General features: G+C 48.3%; 1 protein-coding gene across 1 annotated transcript in view; it reads left to right on the top strand.

Moving 5' to 3' along the window:
* Positions 1-27,166, top strand: part of ZMAT4 (zinc finger matrin-type 4) — a 302,363-nt gene that overhangs the window by 133,446 nt on the left and 141,751 nt on the right. Inside the window, exon 3 of the mRNA XM_084808203.1 lies at positions 19,403-19,492. Coding sequence (XP_084664329.1) covers positions 19,403-19,492 — 90 coding nt within the window. The remainder of the gene's footprint in view (positions 1-19,402; positions 19,493-27,166) is intronic.

Below are 27,166 nucleotides of genomic sequence, written 5' to 3'. Positions count from 1 at the left end.
GGGATGTACGAAAGGCACTTACCTGGTCCCACAGCTTGCTTCTCGGTGGGGGGGAGGCGCTTCGGTTCTCCCCCCGAAGTTCAGGCTGGGGGAGGAGGCGCCCCGCCTCGCCCGGCTGAAATTCAGGCCGGGGAGAAGCGCCCCGTCTCCCCGGCCGCGAAATACAAAAGTGAAAAAAAACCCCACACACCCGTGATAGGCTACGTAACGATTTACGTAGCCTATCACGGCTAGATTTCCAAAGTCAGCTATTTGCGTTGCTCTTATTTTTGCCGTAGTCTACGTAAATCTTTATGTAAACTACTGGGACCAAATAAGGAACGCAAATGGCTGTGCCCATGGGTGCTGCCATTTGCGTACGCACTTTTTTTTTTCCCCCCCAAAGTCACCCGTGATAGGCTACGTAAATCGTTACGCAGCCTATCACGGGTGTTTGTTTGTTTTTACTTTATTTTGTAATGGCGGCGGTGGCAGTCGGTTGGGAGACCGGCTGCCGCCCCTGCCGAACTGCCGCCAAACTCCCGCCGGGACCCACCGCTGAGAGGGACATTCGAGGGAGGTAAGTCCCATCCTGGGGGGGGGTGGCGGAGAATTTCACCAACAATTTTGGGGGGCCGAATGCATTGGCATTCAGCCTCCCCGAGATTCATGGATAAATTCTCCGCCATCCCTAAGCATGTCTGGCTCTAGCTCACTGACCACACCGTCAAATCTATCCCCAATGTTGTTATCCTTCCTATACAGATCTTCCATATATTCTTGCCACCTTTTCTTGATCTCTTCTGCTTCTGTTAGGTCCTTGCCATAGTTGTTTTTGATCATACCCATTTTTGCCTGGAATTTACCTCCAATGTTTCTAATTTTCTGGAAGAGGTCTCTTGTCATTCCTATTCTATTATCTTCTTCCGCTTCCGCGCATTGTTTGTTTAAAAATAATTCCTTATCTCTTCTGGCTCACTTCTGGAATTTTGCATTGAATTGGGCATATCTCCCCCTATCATTGTTGCCTTTTGCTTTCCTTCTTCCTTGGGCTACTTCCAGTGTCTCAGCAGACAGCCATCTTGCCATCTTGGTTTTCTTTTTCTTTGGGATGTTTTTTGTTGCCGCCTCCTGAACAATGTTGCGAACTTCTGTCCATAGTTCTTCCGGGACCCTATCTACTAAATCTAGTCCCTTAAATCTAGTCTTCACCTCCACTGCATATTCATGAGGAATATTAGTGAGCTCATATCTAACTGATCTGTGGGTCTTCCCTATTCTCTTTAGTCTGATTCTAAATTGTGCAATAAGAAGTTCGTGATCTGAACTACAATCAGCTGAATATAACTGAATGTTAAACTGCAGTTCAAATGGTCTTTCTGTTTTTTCAAAAGATCACATTGTGCCACCAATGAGGCCTTCCCCAAGCTGTTAGCCATCTTTCTTATTAGGAAATGTGATCACATTAGGGATGGATGAAAGTCACTTACCTGATCCCGAAGCTTGCTTCGCAGTGGCGGGGAGGCGCTCCGTTGTCTCCTGCCGGGACACAAATGGCGGCAAAAAAAAAATGTTAACGTAGTAAAAAAAATGTTTACGTAGCCTATCACGGCTGACTTTTTTCTTTTTTAAAGTGGGTACGCAAATGGTGGCGCCCATGGGCGCCGCCATTTGCGTTCCTTATTTTGGCACGTGTAGTCTACATAAACATTTACGTAGACTACGGCGAAAATAAGGGTAACGCTATTTGCGTTGCCCTTATTTTCGCCGTAGTCTATGTAAATGTTTACATAGACTACATGTGCCAAAATAAGGAATGCAAATGGCGGCGCCCATGGGCGCCGCCATTTCCGTATACACTTTTTTTTTTTCCAAAGTCAGCCGTGATAGGCTACGTAAACATTTACGTAGCCTATCACGGTGTTTTTTAAAAATCTAGCCATGATAGGCTACGTAAATCTTTACGTAGCCTATCACGTTTGCTTGTTTTTTGTTTGTTTTTTACTTGGAAATGGCGGCGGCGGCAGCCGGTCAGAAGACCGGCCGCCGCCGCTGCTGCACCGCCGCCGCACCGCCGCCGGAGCCGCCGCCGCCAGGGACATTTGACCAAGGTAAGTCCCATCCTGGGGGTGGCGGGGGGGTGGCAGACTGTTTCTCCACCAATTTTGGGGGCCCGAATGTGCTGGCATTCGGCCTCCCCGAGATTCGTGGAGAAATTCTCTGACATCCCTAAATCACATATATTTTCTCTGCTACATAAACCCAGAAGAAGGCCCCAAAGAACATCTGGGCTGAAATGTATTGGGCTTTCTTAAGAACGGAGCATTTTTTCTAGCAGCCTGAAATATGCCCTCCACATCTTTGTGGAGAACTAATTAAGAGCACCTGTTCAGCACTAAATAATTGCTGCTTTCCTCCAATCCCATCTATTTCAGTGAGTCAGGCAGTAAAGATCATCAAACACAGCAAATGTAATTAATTATGCAAAGCTGCAATGTTAACAGATTTCATATTTGTGATGGGTTAAAAACATCCATTGACATAATAACAGCACTCTGATTTCAATCTGACCTGACCTTATTTGGGTGTTGGGGTACTGGGTTTTTCCTTAGCATTTCTTAGTAGGGATGCTGGAGATGTTTGAGAGAGACTAAAATGAGCTCTGATTTCTAAGAATCTGACCTGTGGAATCTGCTGTGGAGCGACCCTCTCAGGCTGCACAGACAGAGTCCGTGGACTTTCAGATGATTTTTTTATTTTCCCCAAATTTACACATATAAATCCATAGGAAATACGTACGTTTCTGCTGTTGTAAGGAATGGGGGACAATATGCTACATCTTATGTACTAAGGTAAATTATGTAAATACGCATGTAAATAAAGGTAAAGGGTAAAGGTGTCCCCAGCCAGTCGTGTCCGACTCTAGGGTGTGGTGCTCATCTCCATTTCTAAGCCGAAGAGCCAGCGCTGTCCGAAGACGCTTCCGTGGTCATGTGGCCGGCATGACTGAACACCGAGGTGCACGGAACGCTGTTGCCTTTCCCGCCGAAGCGGCGCCTATTTATCAACTTGCAATTTCTTGCTTTCGAACTGCTAGGTTGGCAGGAGCTGGGACTGAAGACAGGAGCTCACTCTGTCATGCGGCACTCGGGTCTCGAACTGCTGTCCTGCCGACCTTCCGGTCTGCAGTTCAGCGTCTTAACCGCTTACGTAATTAATTGCGTATTTTTTCCACATGATGAAAACAAGAATTGCATCCGTCTGTGGGTGGATGACGGAACAAAAGGCACCTGATATTCCGTGAAACACAGATGGAGCAGATTTTACACAGTCCATACATCTCTATTTCTTAGTCAGGTTGTATGAAGTTGGGTCTTTCCCCTGAAGTATGATTGTGTGTTTATGGCAGAGGTGGACAACTTTAGGGCATCTGGGGGCCAGTTTGGCTTCTCCAGTTCTCCCTGTGGGTCACACTCTGCAGGTTGCCATGCACTCCACAAAAAATATAACAACAACAAACAAACAACAACGGATTCTACAGCTGATATTCAGCGGTAAACCATAATGGTGCACTACCAGGGTCCAATTAAACCTGTGCTGAAGCTAAATTTGAACCTCATAGCATCCATATTGGCTATGGAGTGCTAAAACAGTCAACATTCATTTCAGTCCAAGCTAAATTTGACCCTTTTAGCACTCCATAGCCCTGACGCTGCATTTTTATTTTAAAAAGACACATGCTGCCCACCCCTGCATTTTATGTGGTATGAGACTGTGATTAAATCAGGAGATCAATCAATCACATTGTTTGTGCACGCCAATGTGGCTCCCCACATATCTAAGTGGCATGTTGGAAGCAGGGAACAGATGGCCAGGTGGGAGGGGAGGAGCTGTATGCTCTGAGTTCTCTTTGGTTGGGGGGTAAGTATCATCCAAACTAACCTTGCGACCCCCAAGATGGGAAGTCTGGAATATTGAGTTTCAATTCTATAGATGAATATACTAGTGCTGTGCTGAAAATTTTGGTTCTTCCATTTGGGGCATTTCGTGGGGAGGTGGGGGCAAAATGAAAACTCTGGCAAAAGAGTCTGGGAGAGGTGAGAATTTTGGACAATTTTCTCCTTGTGGAGGGGGACAGGGCTTCCACATAGCTTTTTAAGTGTAGGCAATTCTTGAGGGGTCATCTTTCTATTTTTTAGTTTTTTAAAAAAACACCCTTGCACTTGCAGGAGCCTAAGGGCACAATCCTATGACCGCTAGTCAGCGGCTAGACAGTCATAGGATAGGTTAGTTCCCAGGAACTGACCTCGGAGCCCCTGCTCTGAGGTCAGTTCCTGGAGAACTGCCCCCCCTCCCATGCCTCCTCGTAAGCGTGGATCGGCCCCATGCTCTATGCTTGTAAGAGCAGCACAGAGCAGCAAAAATGGGGCATTCCCAGGGGTGGGGAGGTCAGAAATGCCAGTATGACACATCCTATGTATCGTCTGGCCACTGCTTCCCATGCTCCGAGGTCCCGTAGCTAGACAGCTGAAATCGGCTGTCTAGCTGCGAAAACAGAGTGGGGGGAGGGAGCAGGAGATCCACTCCTCACCACTTCTCCCATCCCTGGATAGGTGGTCACCCCTGGGGTCAAAGGCGACCATTGATCCACGTAAGATTGCTCCCTTAGACTCTTTTCCAGCCCATTCTTTCTGAACTCCCAGGAGACCATGTGACCTCGCCCTCTCCAGTAGACATTCAGGAAGGTCTCCCGGCTGTGGAAGAGTCCTGGGCTTTCTTGTTTGTTTGTTTGTTTGCTTGCTTGCTTGTTTTCCTCCATGTTTTATCAATGCAGCGGTAATGTAGAGGAGGGTGGGAGGGAGATGCAACTGAATGGAAGGAACTGAAAGCGGCATCCAGCTATCCAGTTCTGGAACCAGTTCCAGGAAATCTCCTCCTGAAATCAAGGCCAGCGGCTCCTTGCAGAGAGCAAACCTATACAACCATCAGTGGTGCAGCCAGGTCATTTTGGACTCTGCCCTTAGTGATCTTATGGGGGCTGCCCTCTTCATATGGCCATGTGTGTATTACTGCACTTACGTCCAAATGTGGCAAGCCATCCTCGCTCCGTTCGGTGTCCCCCCCCCCCGTTTATTCTGCTGAATAAGACTTCTGCACCAAAGTCCTGCCCTAATAGCACTACTGTGCACCCTTCTCCAACCCTTCATCTTGTTTGTTCAATGGCCACCCTTGCTCAGGGCTCCCCAATCCCAGAACTGGCCCAGTATCCTTAGTATATGATAACTCATTGAAACACAGACAGACGAAACATTGCACAGCAAGACTTCTCCATCTGTTTCCTTAGCAGGTTCCTGCAGCATCTGTGTGCTGAAGTAGAATCATAGAATGATAGAATTGTAGGGTTGGAAGGGGCCTACAAGGCCATCGAGTTCAACCCCCTGCTCAATGCAGGAATCCAAGTCAGAGCATCCCTGACAGATGGCTGTCCAGCCTTGTCTTGAATGCCTCCACTGTGGGAGAGCCCACCGCCTCCCTAGGGAATTGGTTCCATTGTCGTATTGCTCTAACAGTCAGGAAGTTTTTCCTGATGTTCAGCCGGAATCTGGCTTCCTGTAACTTGAGCTCATTATTCCGTGTCCTGCACTCTAGGATGATCAATAAGAGATCCTGGCCTTCCTCTCTGTGACAACCTTTCAAGGACTTGAAGAGCGCTATTCTGTCTCCCCTCAGTCTTCCCTTCTCAAGGCTAAACATGCCCAGTTCTTTCAGTCTGTCTTCACAGGGCTTTGTTTCCAGTCCTCTGATCATCTTTGTTGCCCTCCTCTGAACCCTCTCCAGAGACAGCCTTTCGATCCAGCGTCAGCAGAGGAGAGCTGTTCAAATCCTGCTCCACTGCTGTGGAAGGCCACAGCCGGTCACTGATAGGACAATCTCTGGCAGAAGGAGTTATTTCAGCGTCCTCTTCTACCAGATGAAATGCACAGAGAAGGCAGACTGGTGACGTAACACTAGGCTCTCCAGGGAACCAGTCATTTTCATGTTTGTAACACTCATGTTCCATACCAAGGATCAGTGCCCAAGGTCCCACCAGTACATATTGCGGAAGAATTTTCAAGCCATTTGCTGCTTGCAATAGTGCAGTTTAGGAAGCAACCTTATGGCCACTAGACACTGTCTAGAGGGCCATAGGATTTTCCAGTTTCTGGGAAATGCGTTTGGAGCCAAGGCTTCAAGCTCAGGCCCAGCAACTGTGCTGCCTGCCCCCCGCAACCCCCTCATAGCTGGTGTGGTTCTGCCCATGCCAGCTACTTCTCCACATTCGGGAGCGGAGTGCGGACAGGGCAAAGAGGGAGTGGTTCCAGGGGCAGGGAAGGGAGGAGACCACAGAAGCCTGGGGATGGGGAAAAATCAGCTGTGGATTCAAAGTAGGCTGGATTCTCAAGAATCCAACCTGCAACGTCTGCAGCAGACTAACCCCACTCACCTCCGGGTCCATCAGATTTCCTGCAGGGTGGCTTTCCAGCGTTGGGGTGCCACTGAGGCCCTTCCTCCCCATGCCAGCTGTCAAGGGCTTCATTAACAGCTGGCGTGGGGAAAAAGAGCCTTGGCAGCACCCCAGTGCTTGTCTCCCCAGCCTCCTCTTGAGGACTGCTGGGGTGCCACTGAAGCCTTTCCTCCCCACACCAGCTGTTAAGGAAGCTCTTCACAGCTGGCAGAGGCAGGATGGGTCCCGGAGTGGCCAGGCCCCAGCGCCCTCACCTTGGCGTCCTCTTGAGGAGACCAAGGAGGGACCACTGGGGTGCCTCCAAGGCCCTTCTTCCCCGTGCCAGCTCTCAAGGGTTGTCCCGGTGCAGTCAGGAGGAGAGACACCCCACGAAATCCAATGGACGCGATAAGGCTCTAGGGAAATCCACGGGGCCCCGAGCAGCCCAGATTTCCCTTCTTCAGACCCCGCCCCCCAGACTGGAAGTCACAGGGTTCGTACACCCCTATGGAAGCCTCTTTACACATCTTCCTATGCACCATGCAACCTCCCCCCTTCCAGCTCTGACGTCTCCAGCTAGAAGTGCAAAATCACACATCTAGCTGAAACTGCAGGGTGGCTGGGGCATGGAGGAGAGGATCCCCTCTGTGCTCTGGCCACCCTGCACTGGATAGGCATCAGCCTGTGAGTTCGGAGGCTGCCAACTATCTCCATAGGATTGCGTCCTTAGTGATGTTAGACTCTGGGACTTAATGGTTTTATGGGGGCCACCATCTCTAGGCAGCATTGTGCTTATTACTTCACTCAGTTCAAAAGATGGGAAGGCAGCCTCCTGCTCATTCTGCTGAGTGGGCCCCCTGAGCCTCTGCCCCAGCATCCTAGCCTGATGGCACCACTGAGAACGGTGAAGGCTCAGAACGGGGGATATCTGCTCCTCTCTAAAGAATGAAGTGTGCCTCACATTTTAACTCCAAAGAAAGTGCTCCTTAGCAATCAGGACTTTGGGAAACATGGCTGCAGTATCATAATCCCCAGTTATAGAGCAAATGACATCAGCTATTATCTGACACAGATGAAAGATTCTGCTATTATTCCCTAGATAGACCCAGATTGTGCAATTCCATTTGACAGTGTCATTTAAATGAATCCATTTAATATAAAATATTGGTGATCTCATCATGGGGGAAGGGGGTCTCGGAGGCTAAATAACCACTTTATAAAAGAACCAGTGGTTAGATGCTATTTAAAGAGGTAGAAATGTCTATTTCAAGATCAATTAGTCAGGTAAAACATCTGAGCATATTATCCAAGATGCATATGAAACAGCAATAGAATGCAAAAAGTGAACAAAACAATAAAAAGGGAGAGGGAAGCAGAAAAAGAAACTTTAAAGTGACATGCAAGGCATTCTCAGAAGAAGCAGCATGAGCTAGGGACGTACTTGTCCTTCCATAGAGGACAACCATATTGCTTCAGAAAACAGTTGCCAGTATCCTCAGTGGAGTGGGCTGTTTGCAGTTCATTACTCTGATCTTGTGTCAACTTCACTGCCTCTTTGGGTCACCACATACCAATCACCAAGGAAGAAGAAAATGCATCGCCCCAAAAGAGGACACAGATTTGCATAGGGATGTATGAAACTCACTTACCTTTTTGAAGGGTAACATTCGCGGTGGGGGGAAAGCGTTCCGTCCCTCCCCCCGAAATTCTCTCGGGCTGGCTCCAGTCTGTGGCGATTCCACGGAGCCGCCGGACGGGGCCGCTCGCAGCCGGACATCTGGCCGCTGGGCAGCCTGCACAGGGACGCAAATGGCAGCGGCCGTAGCCACCGCCATTTGCGTCCCTGTATTTTGCTGTGATAGGCTATGCAAATATTTATGTAGCCTATCACGGCAAAAACCCAACAACAGCAGCGAACGCAAATGGCGGCAGCTATGGCAGCCGCCATTTGTGTTCCCTTTTTTTTTTGGCCATAATAGGCTACGTAAATACTTACGCAGCCTATCACGGCTTCCACAGGGATGAAAATGGCATCCCTGCATTAGCCGTGATAGGCTACATAAGTATTTACTTAGCCTATCACGGCTATAATGAGGAAGCAAATGGCAGCCGCAGACGCGGCCACCATTCGCAAAGCAGTGTGAATGGCAGCAGGTAGGTGTCCCATTTTGCGCGCCTTTTGCAGGGTGGGGGGGCGGGGGGCTTCGTTCCACCATGGATTTCGGGGGCCGAATGCACTGGCATTCGGCCTCACCGAGATCCATGGCGGAATTCTTTGACATCCCTAGATTTGCATCATCTTCGCATATGCTAATGCATATGCATACATGCAAAGAGGGATGGGTGAAAATGCAATATTCAGGTTTGATGAAGTTCTCCAAATTCTCATTTCATCTGTTTTGCATTCCTGAAAAATCAAATGCAAATGATCAGGAAAAAAAAACACATATTTTTAAAAAGTGTGGAATTTTCCCCAATCGTAAAAACACACACTTTTCCTGATTGAAAAATGTATATTTCCCCCATAGGCTAAAGCGTGAAAATGTGCATTGGGCAGGGATTTGTACACATGTGCAAGTGTGCACTTTTGAACATGAATGAACATTCCCCAAGAATTGCATTCATGCTGGCCTCCGGGGTTGCAAAGGGGACCTTTTCACGTGATTTGCAAACAGGAACAACATTCTCATACACCCCTAAAAGCAAATTATTTAGAAATAATTGTTATGATAGCAAGAAAAATAGAAGACTCCTCACTTCAGCATGGAAGACTGTGGCCAGGCGATCTGTGCACCACCTGTCTACTCAGCCTGCTAGTCAGGTATTAACTGTTGATGGGCAACAGTGAAGGATGTTTGGACTCACCTGTGCCCGACTTCGCTAGCCCCACACTGAGCTGCCACCACCACCGCCCCTCACCATGGCTCTGTGCAAGCATGTTGGTGGCTCAGTGAATGGCCAATGAGGCTACGGGGCTCCCCACCGTTGCTGAGCACCGCTGCCATTTTGTGCAGAATGGCAGTTCTCCCTCTTCCGGTAGCTACTGCTTTGTGCAGAAATGGCTGCTGGAGTCCCTGTCCCTGTGCACCAACTGCTCACCCCTCTCCTCACAAGAAAGGAGACCCGGAGGGCTTCAGAGCTGGTGGCTGCTGGAGTCCCTGTCACCATGCACCAACTGCTTGCCCCTCTCCTCCTTGCGAGGAGGAGAGGACGCTGAGCAGCTGGTGCACGGCAATGGGGGCTCCTTGCAAGGAAGGAGGCCCGGAGGTTTGGTGTGTGGTGACGGGGACTCTGGCGGCCACCATGGCTTGCATCGAGGGTTGCTTCTGGCCACTTGCTGAGCCCCTGAGTGCTCAGCGACTGGGTCCACAAATGCCCCTCAGCTTGGCAAGTGGGGTCCGGGGGTTAGTCATGGCGGAGTCCACTCGACTCTGAGACCCAGGTGGGCATTTGCGACAACCTGGCAACAGTCCTGATGGTTCTTTATCTTGAAACCAAAGTTGGACAGGACAGCCCTTCAAGTAGAGGATGGTGAAAGAGGACACATGGCCACCTTATGGATGGCACCTCACCTCCATTCCGCCTACAGAAGCTGACAGGATTGAGGGCTGAATGTAACTTCAGCATGGTGATGGGAGGGCGTCTTCCACCTCACCTGAGGGGGTGCCTGCAGGCTGCCTGGAACACCAGGCTCTGTCCTCCAACAGAGGGGAATGGCCAGGTGGCTGCCACCACTGCCCCCTCCACACCACCATCATCCATCTGCTCCCTAAGATGACCGCCTCACTTCGCCTAATGGTCGGGCTGGCCCTGAACACATAAGCATCGTAGGGTACCTGTACCTTTTCCCCAGTGGATGAAATAATAGCAGCTTCTGGGTGAGGATTTTAATTGTGTGCGGGGGCGGGGCGAGTGTGGAAAAGGGCAACCCCCGCTCCTTCGGTGTCGTGGTTCCAATTAGATCAGGCCTTCCTTCCTTGCAGCTGCTATTTGCACTTTTCAAACTGGGAAATCGTGTTCTTGGATCTCTCACATCACATTGAATATGGAGCTCTAAGAAGCATGTCCAGCTGAAACAAAGATATTTTAGCAGAAAGGGGTAACTTGAGCTAATGAAGCCTTTACTTCTGAACTGATTTTTTTTTAAAAGAAGTTATACACAAGCAAAGAAGGGAAAACAGTGGGCCCAGTCAGCACAAGTTGTAACTGAGAGTGCAATCCATTACATGTCTACCCCAAAGTAGGTTCCACTTTCCACAGACCATATTCCCAAATAAATGGATACAGGCTTGCAGCCTCAGTCTCATTGGAAGCAACAGGACATCAAAGCTGTGCTATTGGTTGCAATGGGGCATTTAGCCTAATCCTATGCACGTTTGATCAGAAGTAAGCCATATTGTGTACAGTGGGCCTCCCGCACAGGTAAGCGTGCGCAAATTGCAACCTTATAGTTCAGTCCTAAACATGTTCACTCTAGGATGGACAGATCTTGGTCTATTTCTGGCCCCTGTCAGTTTCACATGTGTTCATTCATAAACCTGTTCCATACCATTTGTGCATCAAGCTGTGAATTTAAGAAAAACATCCACATCCATCTGTGGAAATTTGCATTTAAATATGGGTAGTTTCCACCCACACACAAAATAGACATTTTTGTATGTATTGTATCTTACAATATACATTTTTGTATGTATTTTATCCTAAAATAGACATTTTTGTGTACATTTGGGTACTTTTTCTGAGCTGAGAACTGTAGCAGAACATTCGGAGAAGTGCAAAACCTGAAGGATTACTGTGTCCCAATCTGTATATTAGTCAGGGAAGTATGAATCATGTTATGCTTAAAAATGTAGACTGAATTAAAAGCATTCCTAGGTGTGACTCAGAACTAAGCTCTATGGAGTTAAATAGGGCTTACTTGGCAGTAAATGAGCTTAGTATTACAGCCTTTGTGACAGAAATGTATAAATTTGATACATGATTGATGAAGAATCTTAGCAAAAGACACAGAGCCCCAGAAACCTTCCCACTGCTATGGCTGAGCTGGAGAAATTTCCTGCCCCTCTTCAGTTCTCGGGCTTGAACTGTTTTGGACTTTACTGCTTTTCTGCAATGCAATGCCAAGAACATTTTCACATGATACTAAAAGGGCTTTTTCCTTTAGGTCAGCTGCGAATCTGGCAGGGAAAATGACATTTCCCCTCAAACCTCATCGAAAGCCTGCCTGCGGCTATTTGACAGCATTTATCCTTGCTAATTTGTTTCTCCCCACCCCACCCCCTTTCTCTTATTTCATGCACACATTTATTTCTCTTTAAAATGCACAGTCACAGCGATGCATACAAATGTAACCATGTTTCTGCTATAGGGGATGAAAAATATTCTAAAACCCTCTAATGGCAATTTAATCCCCTCCGCCCCCCACGCAAATTGCTAATCTGTGATCTGAAATTGTAATGCGAATGGTGCAGTTGCTCTGCAAGACGATCAGAAGCAAGGATTCTGAGCAAAGCACTCGCCATCGCAAATGCTGCTGTGTATACATGGGATGTGCATGCATGATGTCCTCCTGTTTAGCGATGTTCCTTATGGTACGACGACTACTACTGCAGCAGTAGCAGTACGAAAGTACTTCACTGACTCACCCCATCCTTTCTGCTCTCGATGGAACATCAGTGTATCAGAGGCAAGGATTTAGCCTAGCCTTCTGCCTGAAATGCTAGCTTTCTATATGTGGGGAGTTTTGTTTTGTTTTTGCATGGACAAGCATTCCATCATGTGAGCACCTGTCAGTGGTGGTGCAGCCCAGCATTATGGGAGCGATCCTAAGTGGAGTGAGAGCAAAGAAGTGGATTGTCACTTGGCAATGATCCTTAGGGTGCCAACATACAGAAGCTCCCCCTACCCCACCCCGCATGTGCTAAGGAGAGCTGAAAGAATGAGAAAGCCTGTTCAGTAATTCAGATTGGAGGCTGCCTTTCAGCCCTGATGCTTCCCCCTCCCCAGTCTTTAAAGGCTCCTGGCTTTTGCGAGACCCCCCCAAATCAATGTGAGAACGTGTCTCACCTTGAGGAGAGCAAGATACCCTGGAAGGAAAGTTTTAATTTACAAGAGGCATGGCCGGTCCCAGAGGCATGAAAACAAATGGCGCTTGAATCAAAGTAAATGACTTAGCATAAAATGCAAAAATTGTTAATGCAAGAAAGAGCATGAAATAGACCCCCTGTGCACTTGAAAGGGACTGTTATTTCTAGCTGCAATGTGGTTCTCCCCCCACCCCAAACCAACCCCCCATCCAACCCCCCCTCCCCTGGACACCCTTTTGCCTAATTTGCACTTTTCTTGCAACTGAGACTTGGGGTGGTGGGGAAAAAAAGATCTGTCTGGAGTTCAGCTGCACTCATTCTGGCTTAACGTATTCATTTCTTGGCAATAAAATATACAGAAGTAGTAGACAGCACTCTTATCCACCCTCTGCAGCCACTAAAAGGTCACCCTTTGCTAACTTCAAGCCCTCTCTCATATGTGGTACTCATAGCAGCATAACCTGGTGCATAGAGCCATTTCACTGATCTGAACCTTTGCATACTTTCCCGCTCTCCCTTTTTGACAGAGACAGTCCCAACTTCCTATGCTTGACTTGGATCCAGCAATGTCCTTACTGTACCTTTTAGAGAAAACAAAGCAGGACCTGCAACAAAAAGGTGCAGTATATCCTCACCTCCTAGCCAGAGAGCTTCTGTTCTGCCCAGCCAGTCAGCCAGCCAGCCATGTCTTCCTCCAGGATACTAGGTGCTGTAAGGAGATCAAGCAGGGCATTTCCCTCCCCATCTACCCCAGTTTTCCGCTTTTCTTTTCCAAGTGGCGCTCAGCATTCTGTGGATACTGTGCATTTTGGCTTCTCATTGGGCCCTTTTTTCTTTGGCCTCTTTAGGTTTGTTCCATTTTTGAATACTCCTGCAAATTTTGCAGAAGTATTCCCCTGACCATGCTGATACCTGCCTCTCATTCCCCAGTGACCCTTTGGGGGCTTCATCTCCATTCCCACCAGAGTTTGCTATTAGAGGGAGTGACTTGTAGGGATTAGAAGAATTTCTTTGATGTTCTCAAATCATGTGAACATGCCTCATTTACAACCCAGACTTGAACATGAGCAAGAAAGCATGTTTGCAAATGCACACTTACTTTTGGGGGAAAGTGGGTGTGCCTCTTTTTTTCTTTTTTGCTTTCCCCCCTCAAAGTGTATTTTCCCCATTCAAAATATGCATTTTCCCCACTTGAACAAAATGAAAAAGAGTGCAGTCAAACAGGAAAACAAGGTGAGCCAAGCCTCAAGGTGGTGTTCAGAGAATCTTGGCAATCGTGAAAATTGCTTGTTCACCCACCCCTAGTGATGGGGGGGGGGATACCCTTTAAAAAAAACATGTTAATGTGAGTTGCAAGCCTTCAGGTTTCAGCCCCTTCCATTCTGGTCAGTGAAGTTCTTCAGACATGCAGCCACTGAGAGGCTGGGGGAGGAATTGGAGCAGTCTTGGGTAGGGATGTATGAGGTAGGGATGTCAGAGAATTCCGCCATGGATCTCGGTGAGGGCGAATGCCAGTGAATTCAGCCCCCTGAAATCTGTGGCAGAATGGCCTGCCCCCCCACCCCCCCCCACGGATCCCCCCCGGGACGAGACTCACCTGGGGCGGATCTTCCGGGCAGCTTCGTCGTCGTCATCGTCGGCCGGTCTTCCGACCGGCTGCCGCCGCCGCCATTTCCAGGCTTGTGTAAAAAAAAAAAAAAAAGACGTGATAGGCTACATAAATCTTTACGTAGCCTATCATGGTTGGTGGGTTTTAAAAAAAACTAACTGCGTATGCAAATGGCGGTGGCTATGGCCGCCGCCATTTGCATTCCTTCTTTTTACCGTCTGAATCTATGTAAATATTTACGTAGACTATGACGGTGAAAATAAAGGGGAATGCAAATAGCGTAGCAGGCGCTATTTGCGTCCCCTTTTGATTCACTGTTTTAGCCTACGTAAAGATTTAGAATCTACGTAAAGATTTAGAAAGAGGAATCCTGGCCAGGGGGGGAGGCTCTCCATTCCTCCCCCCGGAATCCTTGAACGGCCGGCTGTGCTCCACGGCAGCTCCGCGGAGCAGCCGGCCAGGCCCGGCCAGGCCAGAGCCTTCCGCAGCCAGATTTCCGGCCGTGAAGGGCTCTGGGTAAAACAAAAAACCAAAAAAAACCGCATACGCAAATGGGGGCGGCTATGGCCGCCGCCATTTGCATTCCTTCTTTTTACCGTCTGAATCTATGTAAATATTTACGTAGACTATGACGGCAAAAATAAAGGGGAATGCAAATAGCGTAGCAGGCAGTATTTGCGTCCCCTTTTGATTCACTGTTTTAGCCTACGTAAAGATTTACGTAGGCTAAAACGGGGAATCAAAAAGGGACGCAAATAGCGCCTGCTACGCTATTTGCATTCCCCTTTATTTTTGCCGTCATAGTCTACGTAAATATTTACATAGATTCAGACGGTAAAAAGAAGGAACGCAAATGGCGGCGGCCATAGCCGCCGCCATTTGCGTATGCGGTTTTTTTTGGTTTTTTGTTTTACCCAGAGCCCTTCACGGCCGGAAATCCGGCTGCGGAAGGCTCTGGCCTGGCCGGGCCGGGCCTGGCCGGCTGCTCCGCGGAGCTGCCGTGGAGCACAGCCGGCCGTTCAAGGATTCCGGGGGGAGGAATGGAGAGTCTCCCCCCCTGCCAGGATTCCGGGGGGAGGGACAGAATGCCTCCCCCCCCCCACCATCAACATAATCCGCGAAAGGTAAGTCACTTTCGCACATCCCTAGTATGAGCTTGAAAAACATGATAGTTCAAAGCTCTGAATGCAAGCACGTGTCTGCCAAAAATATTCGCCATTTGTTGAGCACATGCTTGTGCTTCCTTGTTCCCGTGTCCAGTTTCAATTTGAGCAAATGTCCTAATTTGTGCAAATTTCCCCCATAGACCAAATCAGCCCCGCTTTAGTCTATGGAGGAAATTTGAGCAAATTTGGGGAAACCTATGCAAACCTCCTGTTTAATTGCTGCTTGATTTGTGCAAGTTCAGGTATAGTGACCAGAGATCACAAACAAGAATCAGGCATGGGACAAGAGGTGAGATGATGCTCAGAGATTGCTGACAATCTTGAACATCACTCGTTCGCTCATCCCTAGTCTTGGGAAACACTATTTATTTAGTAAATAAATAATAGCATGGGTGCATTTTAACTCCTGTGTGCTTGCCTGTAAAGCGGGGGTGGGCAACTTGTGGCCCTCCAGTCACTGTTGGATTGGAAGTCCCACCACCTGTCACCATTAGCTGTGCTGGCTAGGGCTGATGGGAGCAGCAGTCCAACAGCCCTGATATCAAGGCATGCACACGAATGCTAAAGCACCACGTAGAACACAGGTGGTCATTGCACGTGGCTGGTTCATTTTGAATTGTTGGTATTGCAAGACAAAAAACACATCCTCTTGGCAATGACGTTGGTGCAGAACAGGCTATTGCAGAGCACACAGGAGACAAAGAAGAGCTGACCGCAATATGTAATAATTTTATCTGTTTGTTTTATGATGACATTTATATCCCACCTTTTTTCCTCTTGCAAGGAGCCCAAGCTGGCTGACATGGTCCTCCTCCTCCTCTCCATTTTATCCTCACAACAACAACCCTGTGAGGTAGGCTGGGCTGAGAGTCAGTGACTGGCCGAAAGTCACCCAGTGAGCTTCCTGGCCTAGTGGGGACTAGAACCCGGATCTCCAGCTCCTAGTCTGACAGTTTAACCTCTACACCATAATGGATGGGAAAGTGGTCTGGCTGTAAGTCTGGGTATGATTGGAGGGCTGTCTCAAGTACATATGAGTGCCCTTATCTGCATTTGTAAAAGTGTTGGAGACTACATCTTAAGCACCTAAGAGTAGGGATATGCTAACCCACCCACCCATTTACATATGAGTGAAAATACGCATTTCTGCAAATGTGCATATTTCCATATGTGCGAAAATGCACATTTGCAAGAATGCGCATTTTCGCATGTATGCAAACGTGTGCATTTTTGCGATCGCCATTTTATTTTTCAAAAACGGTGACCGCAGAGCTTGATGAGGTCACCAGGGTGAGTGTGGGCTGGTTGCCGAGTACGGGCAGGGGGCAAGTGTGGGCAGGGGCTCAAGTGTGAGAAGGGGGGGTTTCCCTGGATTCCTGGACGGGAGCGAGCGCCTGCACCATCCCTCCCTGAGAGTGCAATCCTACATTTGCATTCTCAGAAGTTACTCCCATTGAGTTCAGAGGGGCTTACTACCTGGTAAATGGGTACAGGATTGCAGCCTAAATGTTTGGAGGGGTCTTTTGCTGGCTGTATTAATACATTGCACAATCCAGGCATTTAGGTCACCTTTAAGTTCCATTGATTTCAATGGGAATTGAACCGAGTGCTGAACTCTTTCACTGAGATCAGTGGGACTTGAGATTAATTAACTTAAGCAGGGCTGGGGCTATAATTTGTAAAGTTTCTGAAGAGGGTATGATCAATGCATTAATTAAGCACCAGAAATGTGTTTTGATTTGTCAAGCTCTCTCACTTTGTTTTGCACCTGGAATTCCTGATGCCAGGAGCACACTCTTTGCTGCTGTGCATGCGAATCACTCCATTTTTCATTCCCAGAGCGCAGCAGGCAATGCTTTGATTGAACTCAAGCATTTGCAGCCTTTCCACCCTCCAGTACTCCTGCTGGTTTTTCAGTTATCACAGTTCCATCCATCATCTGTGTTCCGAGGCTGCTGCAGTGCGCAGCTGAAGCGTCATGTGGCTTGTGCAGTACTCCAGGTTCCATCGAACAAGTGGCTTTCATGGCCACCGACAACCACAGACAACACCGCAAAGCAAGTTTGCAGGGTCTGTTCTCTTGACTTGTTTGCCCCTCGGGGCATTTGCCAGGCAGGCCCTTTGGTTTAATCTAATTTCATGTGGAGAGTTGGTCTTTGAGCGTGCCAAGAAGCCACGAGGGCTGTGATTCTGCAAGAAAGCTGAAATAGCACATGATCCTGAGTTAGGCATAGAATTCCATTTTCTGTGAGTCTCGGGTGACTTTCTTTTCTTTTTTAAGGAGCAAGTATCTAGACCTCATGGTTGCAAAACTATGCTTGGAAATGTGTTAGCGATGACTGCTGAAATATCAGAAGTAGAGATGGGGGTATCTCTCCATTTCCAGCCCATGCCATTTCCACATGTGTTCACTCACTCCATTCTCTTTCCACACTGATCTTTGATTTTTTTTTAAAAAGAAAAATCTCCATGAAAATTTGCATTTTAAAATGTATTTTACATGTATTTTCTGTTAAAAATACACATATATTCCTGAAAACGTTTTCTTTCAAAATACACATTTCAAAATAGATTTTCTCTTTAAAATTTTTTAAAACACATTTTGATACATTTTAGGACAACAGTGACCCCCTGAATATTCAGGAACTGAGAAGGCCAGTAGACAACTGGAATACAGTTATATACACACTTATCTGGGAGTGAGTAAGATTGAACTCAGTGGGGTTTACTTCTGTGTAAACATGCATAGCATTGGATTGTAAGTTCCAATTGACAGATAAGTCCAGCGAGTCTGGATTAGGATAGTTCATACTGGAATGTGCAGACACTGAATTCTTCAAGCATCCCTCCTTGAGTCATACGCCAGAGCTGTGTCTCAATCAGATTTCAGTGGCCAAGGGGCAGGTGTCAGTGGCCTTCACCCTCCTGTGGCTAGCAAAAGCAGAAGAGATTATGGATCATGACCATTATTACATCATAAGTTATGGAAAAACACAAACAATCCACATTTAGTCAAATCAGAGGGTTGGAGGTGAGGATCACTAAAAGAATCATTTTTCAGTTGGTGAGAGTGAGCTGGTGGACCCCCAAACAGAGCAATATTTTGGGGGGGCGATACTGGGGGCTGCTCACCTTTAGTAGCTGTAGTGGGTTCTTCCTTTTCCCTTTCTTGACTGGCAGAGCAACACTTTTTCATCAGTAGCTCACACACCACTGCAATGTTGTTCCCTGGCATTGTGGGAAGGAAAAGGCTTCTGCTACAAATGGTAGTTGCTGTGGAGGTCTTCTCCACAATATCCTGGAACGGTGCTGAGTCCAGGTAGTCTGGGGGAAAGAAAAGGGTAGCACAACTATGAGCGGCCCTTGGGAAAATTCAGAGAGAGAAGTGCCTGCCGCCATTTCGCCATCCCTGAATGGGACGGGGCCGCAAACCTGGAGGGCCAATTTAGTCTTGGCTAGGACTGTTGGAGAAATCCACAAGGGAATCAAATGAGTTTGGATTTTTATGAATCTGACCTGTAGATTCCTCATCAGACTGGCTTATTCTGAGTTGCGCAGATTCCGTGGACTTCCTGACCTGTTTTTGTTTGTTTGTTTGTTTTTTACTTTCAGGAATTTTACACAAATTTAATCATACAAAAATATGTAATTAAAAAAAACAAAACAGCCAGAAATGCGCATTTCTCCCATAAGCTAAAGCATGAAAATCTGCATTCGGGGGGATGGGATTTGCGTATTTTACGGGGGGTACATTTTGTGAGGGATTTGCACATTCTTGCAATTGCGGATTTGTGCCAATCCAAATTTGCGCAAATGCAAATTTGTGACATTTGGGAAATTGGAAAAAATCTACTTCCACCAACAATGGGATGATGGAATAAAAGGCACCTGACAATCCACAAAATGCAGTCGGAAAGGATTGTACAAAATCCATGCATCTCTAGTCTCAGCCCTATCTTGTACATAGCAAAAGAGAGACAGTCAGATTTGAGGATCCTCGTCAAAAGGTTTTTGTTTGCTGTTGACCTTTGAGAAGGTTTAGAACACTGAAGCCATGCTTCTTGGTTTCCCTGCACAGAGTCGGAAGCATGCGAGCAAAGTTCGACTTTACTATATGCTCCATCCACTAGACGGAGGCTGCCCTGCAAAGAAGCTGCGGTCAGAAAATGTGAGTATTGTTGCTACATCTGTAGGAAATGTAAGTATTGTCACTACATCTGTAAGCAGTTGCCCAATGGGGACTGTTGGACTGCACTACCCAGGATGCACTGGGCAATATACACAGGTGTGTGAGCATTTGGGGATGCCTGAGTAGGATTCTAGCCTGCTTAGCTTTGGATCAGGCCCATTAGTGCCTTTGCTGTTGTTCTTGGAGTCAGTGAGCTATTAAGCAGGATGCGCCTTGCTAATGATGGGGATCCTAGAAGGTCCCGCATTTGCATGCTTTGCTCATTGCATGGTGAGTGTGATAGTTCTACATGTAACCCTGGGATGCTGTGGGGTTGCAACAGCTACAGTGAAGCACCAAGCAATGCATATATAGGTGGGTGGATGGGCAGTTGGCTTGGCTGTGGACTGGGAACATCACCTCTGTCACCAGCTCTGGAGCTCTGGATACCTCCCTGCTTGAAGATATCACAGGGAGGGGCTGTTGCTCAGTGGTAGAGCACCAGCTATACATGCAAAAAGTCCCAGGTTCGATCCCCAGCAACTCCAGGTAGGGCTGGAAAAACTCCTGCCTGAAACCTGGAGAACCTCTGCCAGTCAGTGTTGACAGTACTGTGCTGAATGGACCCATTCATCAACCCCATCACAATTAAGCATGTTGTTTAGTGTTCTTCCTGATATACATTTTGGGTTATAAATCACGCCACTCAAATTCATTTCCTACCTGACTTTACTACAGAGCTGAATATGGAAGGCTGTACTTGCTAATATTTATTTAATGGTTATGAAAGTATATTTATTTCTCTAATAGCATCTCTCATGCCATCATAAAAGGTGTAAGTGACACAACATATTAGATATATCTTCTCTCTCTATATATGGAAATGTTTGACTATATGTCTTCAATGGGCTCGGAAACCACCCATTCAATTGTTGTGAAACTTTCAGAATTTGTTCTACCTCTATCTGGTTTTAGGCATAGTGAAAATTTCGTCCCCCATCTTGGAACAAAATGGCAGCCAATCCATGTTTGTATGTCCTCCAAGACAATGAAACCTAGACACCTGAAACTTGCGATGCAGACTAAGGGGACCTTTCAGGGGTACATCTCAGGGTTATTTGTTTCTTAAAATGCATTAGTTATAATTTATTTAGACGATTTAGACCTGTAATTTTTGCATGAATGGGCTGCTTTACAGCTGCCATTTGCATAAAATGGCCCTTTATGAAAAAGGACAAGCCACCATTTTGTGGCTAGAAGAGGGAGCGGGGATTCCTGTGCATGCCTAACTTCATGAGCACCAAGTCGGGCAAACACGGGAATCTGTGGACTGGTGTCCAGGAGGCTGAGCCGGTGAGAAATATCTGGGCCTTGAGCCCCAACTAGATGCCCGCAACATCCCTAGTAGAGATGGATAGACACACTGGTGCCTGGCTTTCCTGGGCACCCGCCGAGCTGCTGCCCCCACTTGCATGCCCCTGGACTTGCTCAGTGAGCATGCGAGCTGCCTGATGAGCTGCGCGACCCCCCCCCACAAATTACACAGACCCGTTGTGAGCGTCCAGCAGTTGTCTGCAACCTCGAGCGAGTCCCCATTTTTACACAGTTTGTGTTACAATGGCGACTTGTGTTTTTTCATAAATGTCCAATTGCAGAAATGGGGCCTGTAAAGGGGCAATTTCTAGGGATGTACGAAACCCCACTTACCTGGCTTCACCGGGTTCCGCTGGGGGGGAGGCTCTCCGTCCCTCCCCCCAGAATCCTTGCCAGGGGGGGAGGCGCTCCACACCTCCCCACGGAATCCTGGCTGGCCAGCTCCACTCCGCGGGGATTCCACGGAGCTGCTGGCTGGCTCCGCCAGCAGCCAGACATCTGGCTGCTGGCTAACAGGGACGCAAATGGCAGCAGCCGTAGCTGCCGCCATTTGCGTCCCTGTATTCAGCTATGATAGGCTACGTAAAGACTTATGTAGCCTATCACGTCTGGGTTAAAAAAAAAACCAAAAAAGCGCATACGCAAATGGTGGCGGCTATGGCCGCCGCCATTTGCTTTCCTTATTTTTGGCCGTCTTAGTCTACGTAAATATTGACGTAGACTAAGATGGCGAAACTAAGGGGGAATGCAACTAGCGTAGCGGATGCTATTTGCGTTCCCCTTTATTTTCACCGTCTTAGTCTACGTCAATATTTATGTAGACTAAGACGGCGAAACTAAGGGGGAGTGCAAATAGCGTCCGCTATGCTATTTGCATTCTCCCTTAGTTTCACTGTCTTAGTCTACGTAAATATTTACGTAGACTAAGACAACCAAAAATAGGGAACGCAAATGGCGGCGGCCATAGCCGCCGCCATTTGTGTAGGTGTTTTGTTGGTTTTTTTAACCCAGACATGATAGGCTATGTAAGTCTTTACATAGCCTACCACAAATGGGGGAGAAAAAAAAAAGACTGCAAATGGTGGCGGTGGCGGCGGCAGCTGGTCGGAAGACCAGCTGCCGCCACCGCCTCCACTGAAGCTGCCACTGGAGCTGCCGCCATCCGGAACATCCGCCCCAGGTAAGTCTCATCCCGGGGGGATCCGCGGGGGGCGGGGGGTGGTGGCAGGCCGTTCCACCACGGAGTTCGGGGGGCCGATTGCACTGGCATTTGGCCTCACCGAGATCCGTGGCGGAATTCTCTGACATCCCTAGTGATTTCCTCAAGATGACAGGCACTGGCGGGGCAAGAGGATGACAAGATGGGCTTCAGGGGTGTGTGGTGGGGAGTCTGGCAGATGCCCAGACCCACTCAGGTACTCGCAACTAGGGATGGTGGAGAATTCCGCCGTGGACTCAAATGAGGCTGGATTCTTTGGAATCTGGCCTCCAGAATCTGTGGCAGAACGCCTCATTTACCTCGGTGTCTGGAGGATTCCCTGCGGAACAGCACTCTGGCTCCATAGCATTTTCAATACAGTAATGGTGGCCGCCATTACCATATTGCTTGGAGGAATACAGCCGCAAATCGCATATTGGATGCCACTTGTAGCCATAAAGCCCTGAGTTTAACCTAATTGCAGCTGTTTATAGCTCTATTTAGGTTAAACTCAGGGCTTTATGGCCACAAGTGGCATCCACTACACCATTTGTGGCTGTATTCATCCCAGCAATACAGTAATGGCAGCCACCATTACCGTATTGCAAATGCTATGGAGCTGGAGTGCTGTTCCATGGGGAATCCTTCGGACACAGACGTAAGTGACCCATTCTGCTGCGGATCCACTCTGGAGGATTCTGGGGGGGAGGAACAGATCACCTCCCCCCTGGGCAGATTCCCCCATGGACCAGAAGGTAGGGAATCCATCCATCCCTACTCGCAACATCCCAAATCCCTAGCTTTAAAGATGAGGCTCCAGCACCAGCCTTTCCTGTTGGTTTCTGCTGCTGCCACCAAAACTCCCCGTTGTCAGTACTTCCCTTGCAAAGATTAGTTTTGAGAAAGGTCATGACTGGAGGGGAGGATTGGCTAGGAGTGTAATCCACCAACTTTATGAGCTAGAAATGAACTCTCAGAAAAAACACATGAGCTTTCCTTAAGAATCTTCCATTGATCTTGTAAATACTGAGCTGATCACAAGGCAGACTGCACGGAGCTCATCCATCACTAGTTATTTCTCCCTTGATTTTTTATAGCATTGTCTTGGGAATAAATCTTGCACCTTGTTGCTGCTGGAGCAAATGTTAACCTTTCCTTTTCCAATACTGTTAAAATTTCCACTAAGAGGCATTTGAAAAGGTTGCAAACTCCACTTTTTATCCTCTTAAATTAGCAGTCACAGACTTTGATTCCTGGAGTTCTCGTCTTCAGTAATCCTCATGAGGGAGGGACCAAAGAGGGACTCACTGCTAGGGAATCAGTCTATTTCTGATCTGTGTCAGTTGAACATGTGTTCAATCATAAATCTGTCCCATTTTCTACATTTTTTAAAAAAATGCATATGAAAACTTGCATCTAAATTGTACACATTTTCTCCTAAAATACACATTTTGTAGGCATTTCCCCTTATACTATGTGTTATTTTGCACATTTTCTGTAAAATACTAATTTTACCCAAAAAAATTGTATGTATTTTTTGAGCTGAGAAATACATCACAAAATTCAGAGAAAGGTGCAATCTGAAGGACTGAAATTAGGACAAGGGATGGCAGAACTCACCTGCCACCACCTCAGGTGCTACTCGCCAACCCCCCACTGGCTGCCTGACCCTGCTCGGCATGCAGGGCAAGCCGCCAGATGGCGTGTATTTACGTAGCCTATCACAAAAAGAGCAGGGATGCAAATGGTGTAATGGGCGCCATTTGCATCCCTGCTGTTTGCCGTGATAGGCTACGTAAATACTTACGTAGCCAATCACGGCCACAGGCAGGGACACAAATGGTGGCCATTTCGTTCCGCAGGCTAGCTGCGGAAGGAGGACGACCTGACCCGGAGCATCCGCTGCCAGGTAGGGTCCGTCCTGGTGGGAGTTGGGGGGGTGACTCTTGGGGGGGTAGTCCATTCTGCCACGGACTCCAGGGGGGCTGGATTCCAAAGAATCCAGCCTCAGTGGAGTCCATGGCAGATTTCTCCAACATCCCTAGTTGGTAGGCAGAGGAAAACTGCCAGCAGGAGTCCAGGGGCCTGAGCTGGTGAGAACTCACCAAGCTTCGAGCCCCAGCCAGATGCCCATGCCATCCCTAATTGCGACCAAATGAAATTCTCCAACATCTCAACTAGGGATGGGTGAGAATTTCTTTCGGTTCCTTTTTTTGATAAGAAATTACCCAAACATTTTCAATCCCTTCTTAAAAGGGATGGAAAGAACTAAAAAAAAAAAGAATGTGGGAGAAAGCAAGACTGACAGATTTGTCCATCCCTACTCCCTGCTCCCTGCTGGGGAACAGTGGGGCAACATCTGGGTTGCCCTGGCAATGCAGATGGCAAGATTTGAAAGGAGATAGGGAGGTGTGGCTCCAATGTGTAGGCACTGGAGATGCTTCCTCCCTGCTAGATGTCACCCAGATGTCACCCAGATGTCCTGCAGGCTGTGGGAGAGAGGGTAGGGCAGCTGTCAAGCCTGCTGGGACTGGTTAAACACCAGTTAGGTTCAGGCAAGGGAATTTTCCCTCCACCAGAGCTCTCTTTGAGCACAAAGAGAGACTGAGGAAGAGAGTACAGGGGAAGACATGTCCCCTTCCATGTTGGAGGCCCAGGGCTAGTCAAAGGCACTTTGATTCTTGAGGCAAAAGACAAGATGGCTCCCCCTCCCATTCTATGTACAAAAGATGACTGGACTGGTGGTTGCCACTACACCTGAAGAATGCCGGCTAGCTTATGGGGGTGCAGAGCAGGCCACATGGCCCATAGTTGTCTGCTCCAGTACATTACCACCACCTCCCAGCATCTTCCACTTAAGGTGACTGCCTCACTCTGCCTACTGGTAGGGCCAGCCCTGCTGAGGCCCTTAATTGGCAGCAGGGAAAGTGAGATTGAGTCAGGGAATGCACCCTGCCACACCTCTGAGACTACTCTAGAAAGCCTGGCCCTCATTCTGGTCTCAAGTGACCTCATTTGCCCTTACTGACATCATCTTTATCACTATGTGATCCCTGATTGGCTGGGATTGTTGGTGTGGCTCATCCAGCAAAGAGAAAGCAGCAGCAGCTGGGGCTGGTGAAAATGACAATTCAAGAAAAACAGCAGCCAGGGAAAACAGTGTCAGCAGACTGGATAAGGGAAAGGTGAATATGTACAGAAAGGATTAGGGATGCCACAGGTCTCTGATTGGGGCTCGAAGCTCGGCAGATTACTGCCAGCTTGGCCCCCTGGATGCCAGCTCGCAGACCCCTAAGCCTGGCCAATTTGGTGCATGCTGTGGGGCAAGCTCACAGTGTTCTGATGCACGACAACCCCTCGCCGTCTCCTGGCAAGGAGAGAACAAGGGTTGGTGCATAGCAACGGGACTCCTGCCAGTGCCACCTCTCAACCTCTCACGGTCTCCTTCCTCACAAGGAGACCATGAGGGGTTGAGACGTGGCAGGGGCAGGAGTCTCATTATGCTGGCCAGCCCTTCGTTCTCTCCTTCCAAGGAGGAGAGAAGAAGAGGTTGGCGGGTGGCAATGGGGACTCCGGCTGCCACCATTTTGAGCTAAACGGCAGCCACCAGAGCAGCAGGATGCCTCTTGCCACACACAGTGGACAGCGTCAGGCAGGGGGCAGGGGTCTGGTGTGCGGGGTGAGCAGCAGTGACTTTGCCCATCCCTACAAAGGATTGGATCTAGATTTAACTTCCCTATCCTGTCCTTCCCATGGAAGGCCCCCATCCCCGCTCCCAGAAGATGCTACGCAGTGCATCAGGAGACCCTGCTGAATGGGGTGAGCTGTGGGGTGGGATGGAGGGAGAATCCACAAAAATCGGGTGGAGGGACCTTCTGCAAGTGGAGCCCTTCACCTCACAAAGGCAGATTCTTGATCTAACCCCAAATGTTTCCCCCCCCCCAGAATAGTGCGGTGCTGTCCCAAAACACAGGAATCTTTTAAAGAAAGATTTCTGAATTGCTTCAGAGCATCCATGTCTCAGGATCCCCCCAACACTAAGTTATAGAAGCTCATGCTTTATGTGACTAGATTTATGGTATGCAGCTGTCCCTAGCAATACATAGAAATTGGAGCACAAAGCCAAATACCTCTGGCATGATGTGATCTTAATGCAATCATAAAATCCTTGCTGATAAATTTTGCCGAGGACACAAACAGGGCAGTAAATAATTTCCACAGAACCATGAGTAGATAACCGAGCAGAAGACGTTGTGTTAGAGGTAGTTTTATCCCAGCATGAAGTGGGCTTCCTGTGGAGGTGCAAACAGTTGCAGGGGGTAGGCAGAACACCTCTCAGAACTAGGGGTGGACGAAAGTCCCTTACCTGTCGTCGAAGGACGTTCGCGGTGGGGGGGAGGCGCTTCGCTGGTCCCCCCGCGAAGTTCAGGCCGGGGGGGGGAGGCTTCCCGCCTCGCCCCGGCCGAAATTCAGGCCAGGGAGGAGGCTTCCCGCCTCGCCCGGCCACGAACGCAAAAGTTAAAAAAAAAAAAAAAAGCCCCCTGATAGGCTACGTGACGATTCACGTAGCCTATCACGGCTAGATCTGCAAAGTCAGCCGTGATAGGCTACGTCAATCGTCACGTAGCCTATCACGGGTGACTTTAAAAAAAAAAAAAGCGCGTACGCTAATGGCGGCCCCCATAGGGAGCCGCCATTCGCGTTCCTTATTTAGTCGCTGTAGTCTATGTAAATGTTTACGTAGACTACGGCGAAAATAAGGGCAACGCAAATAGCGTTGCCCTTATTTTTGCCGTAGTCTACGTAAACATTTACGTAGACTACAGCGACCAAATAAGGAACGGGAATGGCGGCTCCCTATGGGGGCCGCCATTATCCGTACGCGCTTTTTTTTTTTTTTAAAGTCACCCGTGATAGGCTACATGACGATTGACGTAGCCTATCACGGCTGACTTTGCAAATCTAGCCGTGATAGGCTACGTGAATTGTCACCTAGCCTATCAGGGGGCGTTTTTTTTTTTCTTTCATTGCAATGGCGGCGGCGGCAGCCGGTCGAAAGACCGGCTGCCACTCCCGCCCCGCTCAAACACCCGCCGAACCGC

Source organism: Heloderma suspectum, chromosome 6 (assembly GCF_057233095.1).
Source record: "Heloderma suspectum isolate Gila_16-S chromosome 6, 16-S_ref, whole genome shotgun sequence".
Lineage (NCBI taxonomy): Eukaryota > Metazoa > Chordata > Lepidosauria > Squamata > Helodermatidae > Heloderma > Heloderma suspectum.
Note: the sequence above shows the minus strand (reverse complement) of the source record. Positions and strands in the feature narration are given on the sequence as shown.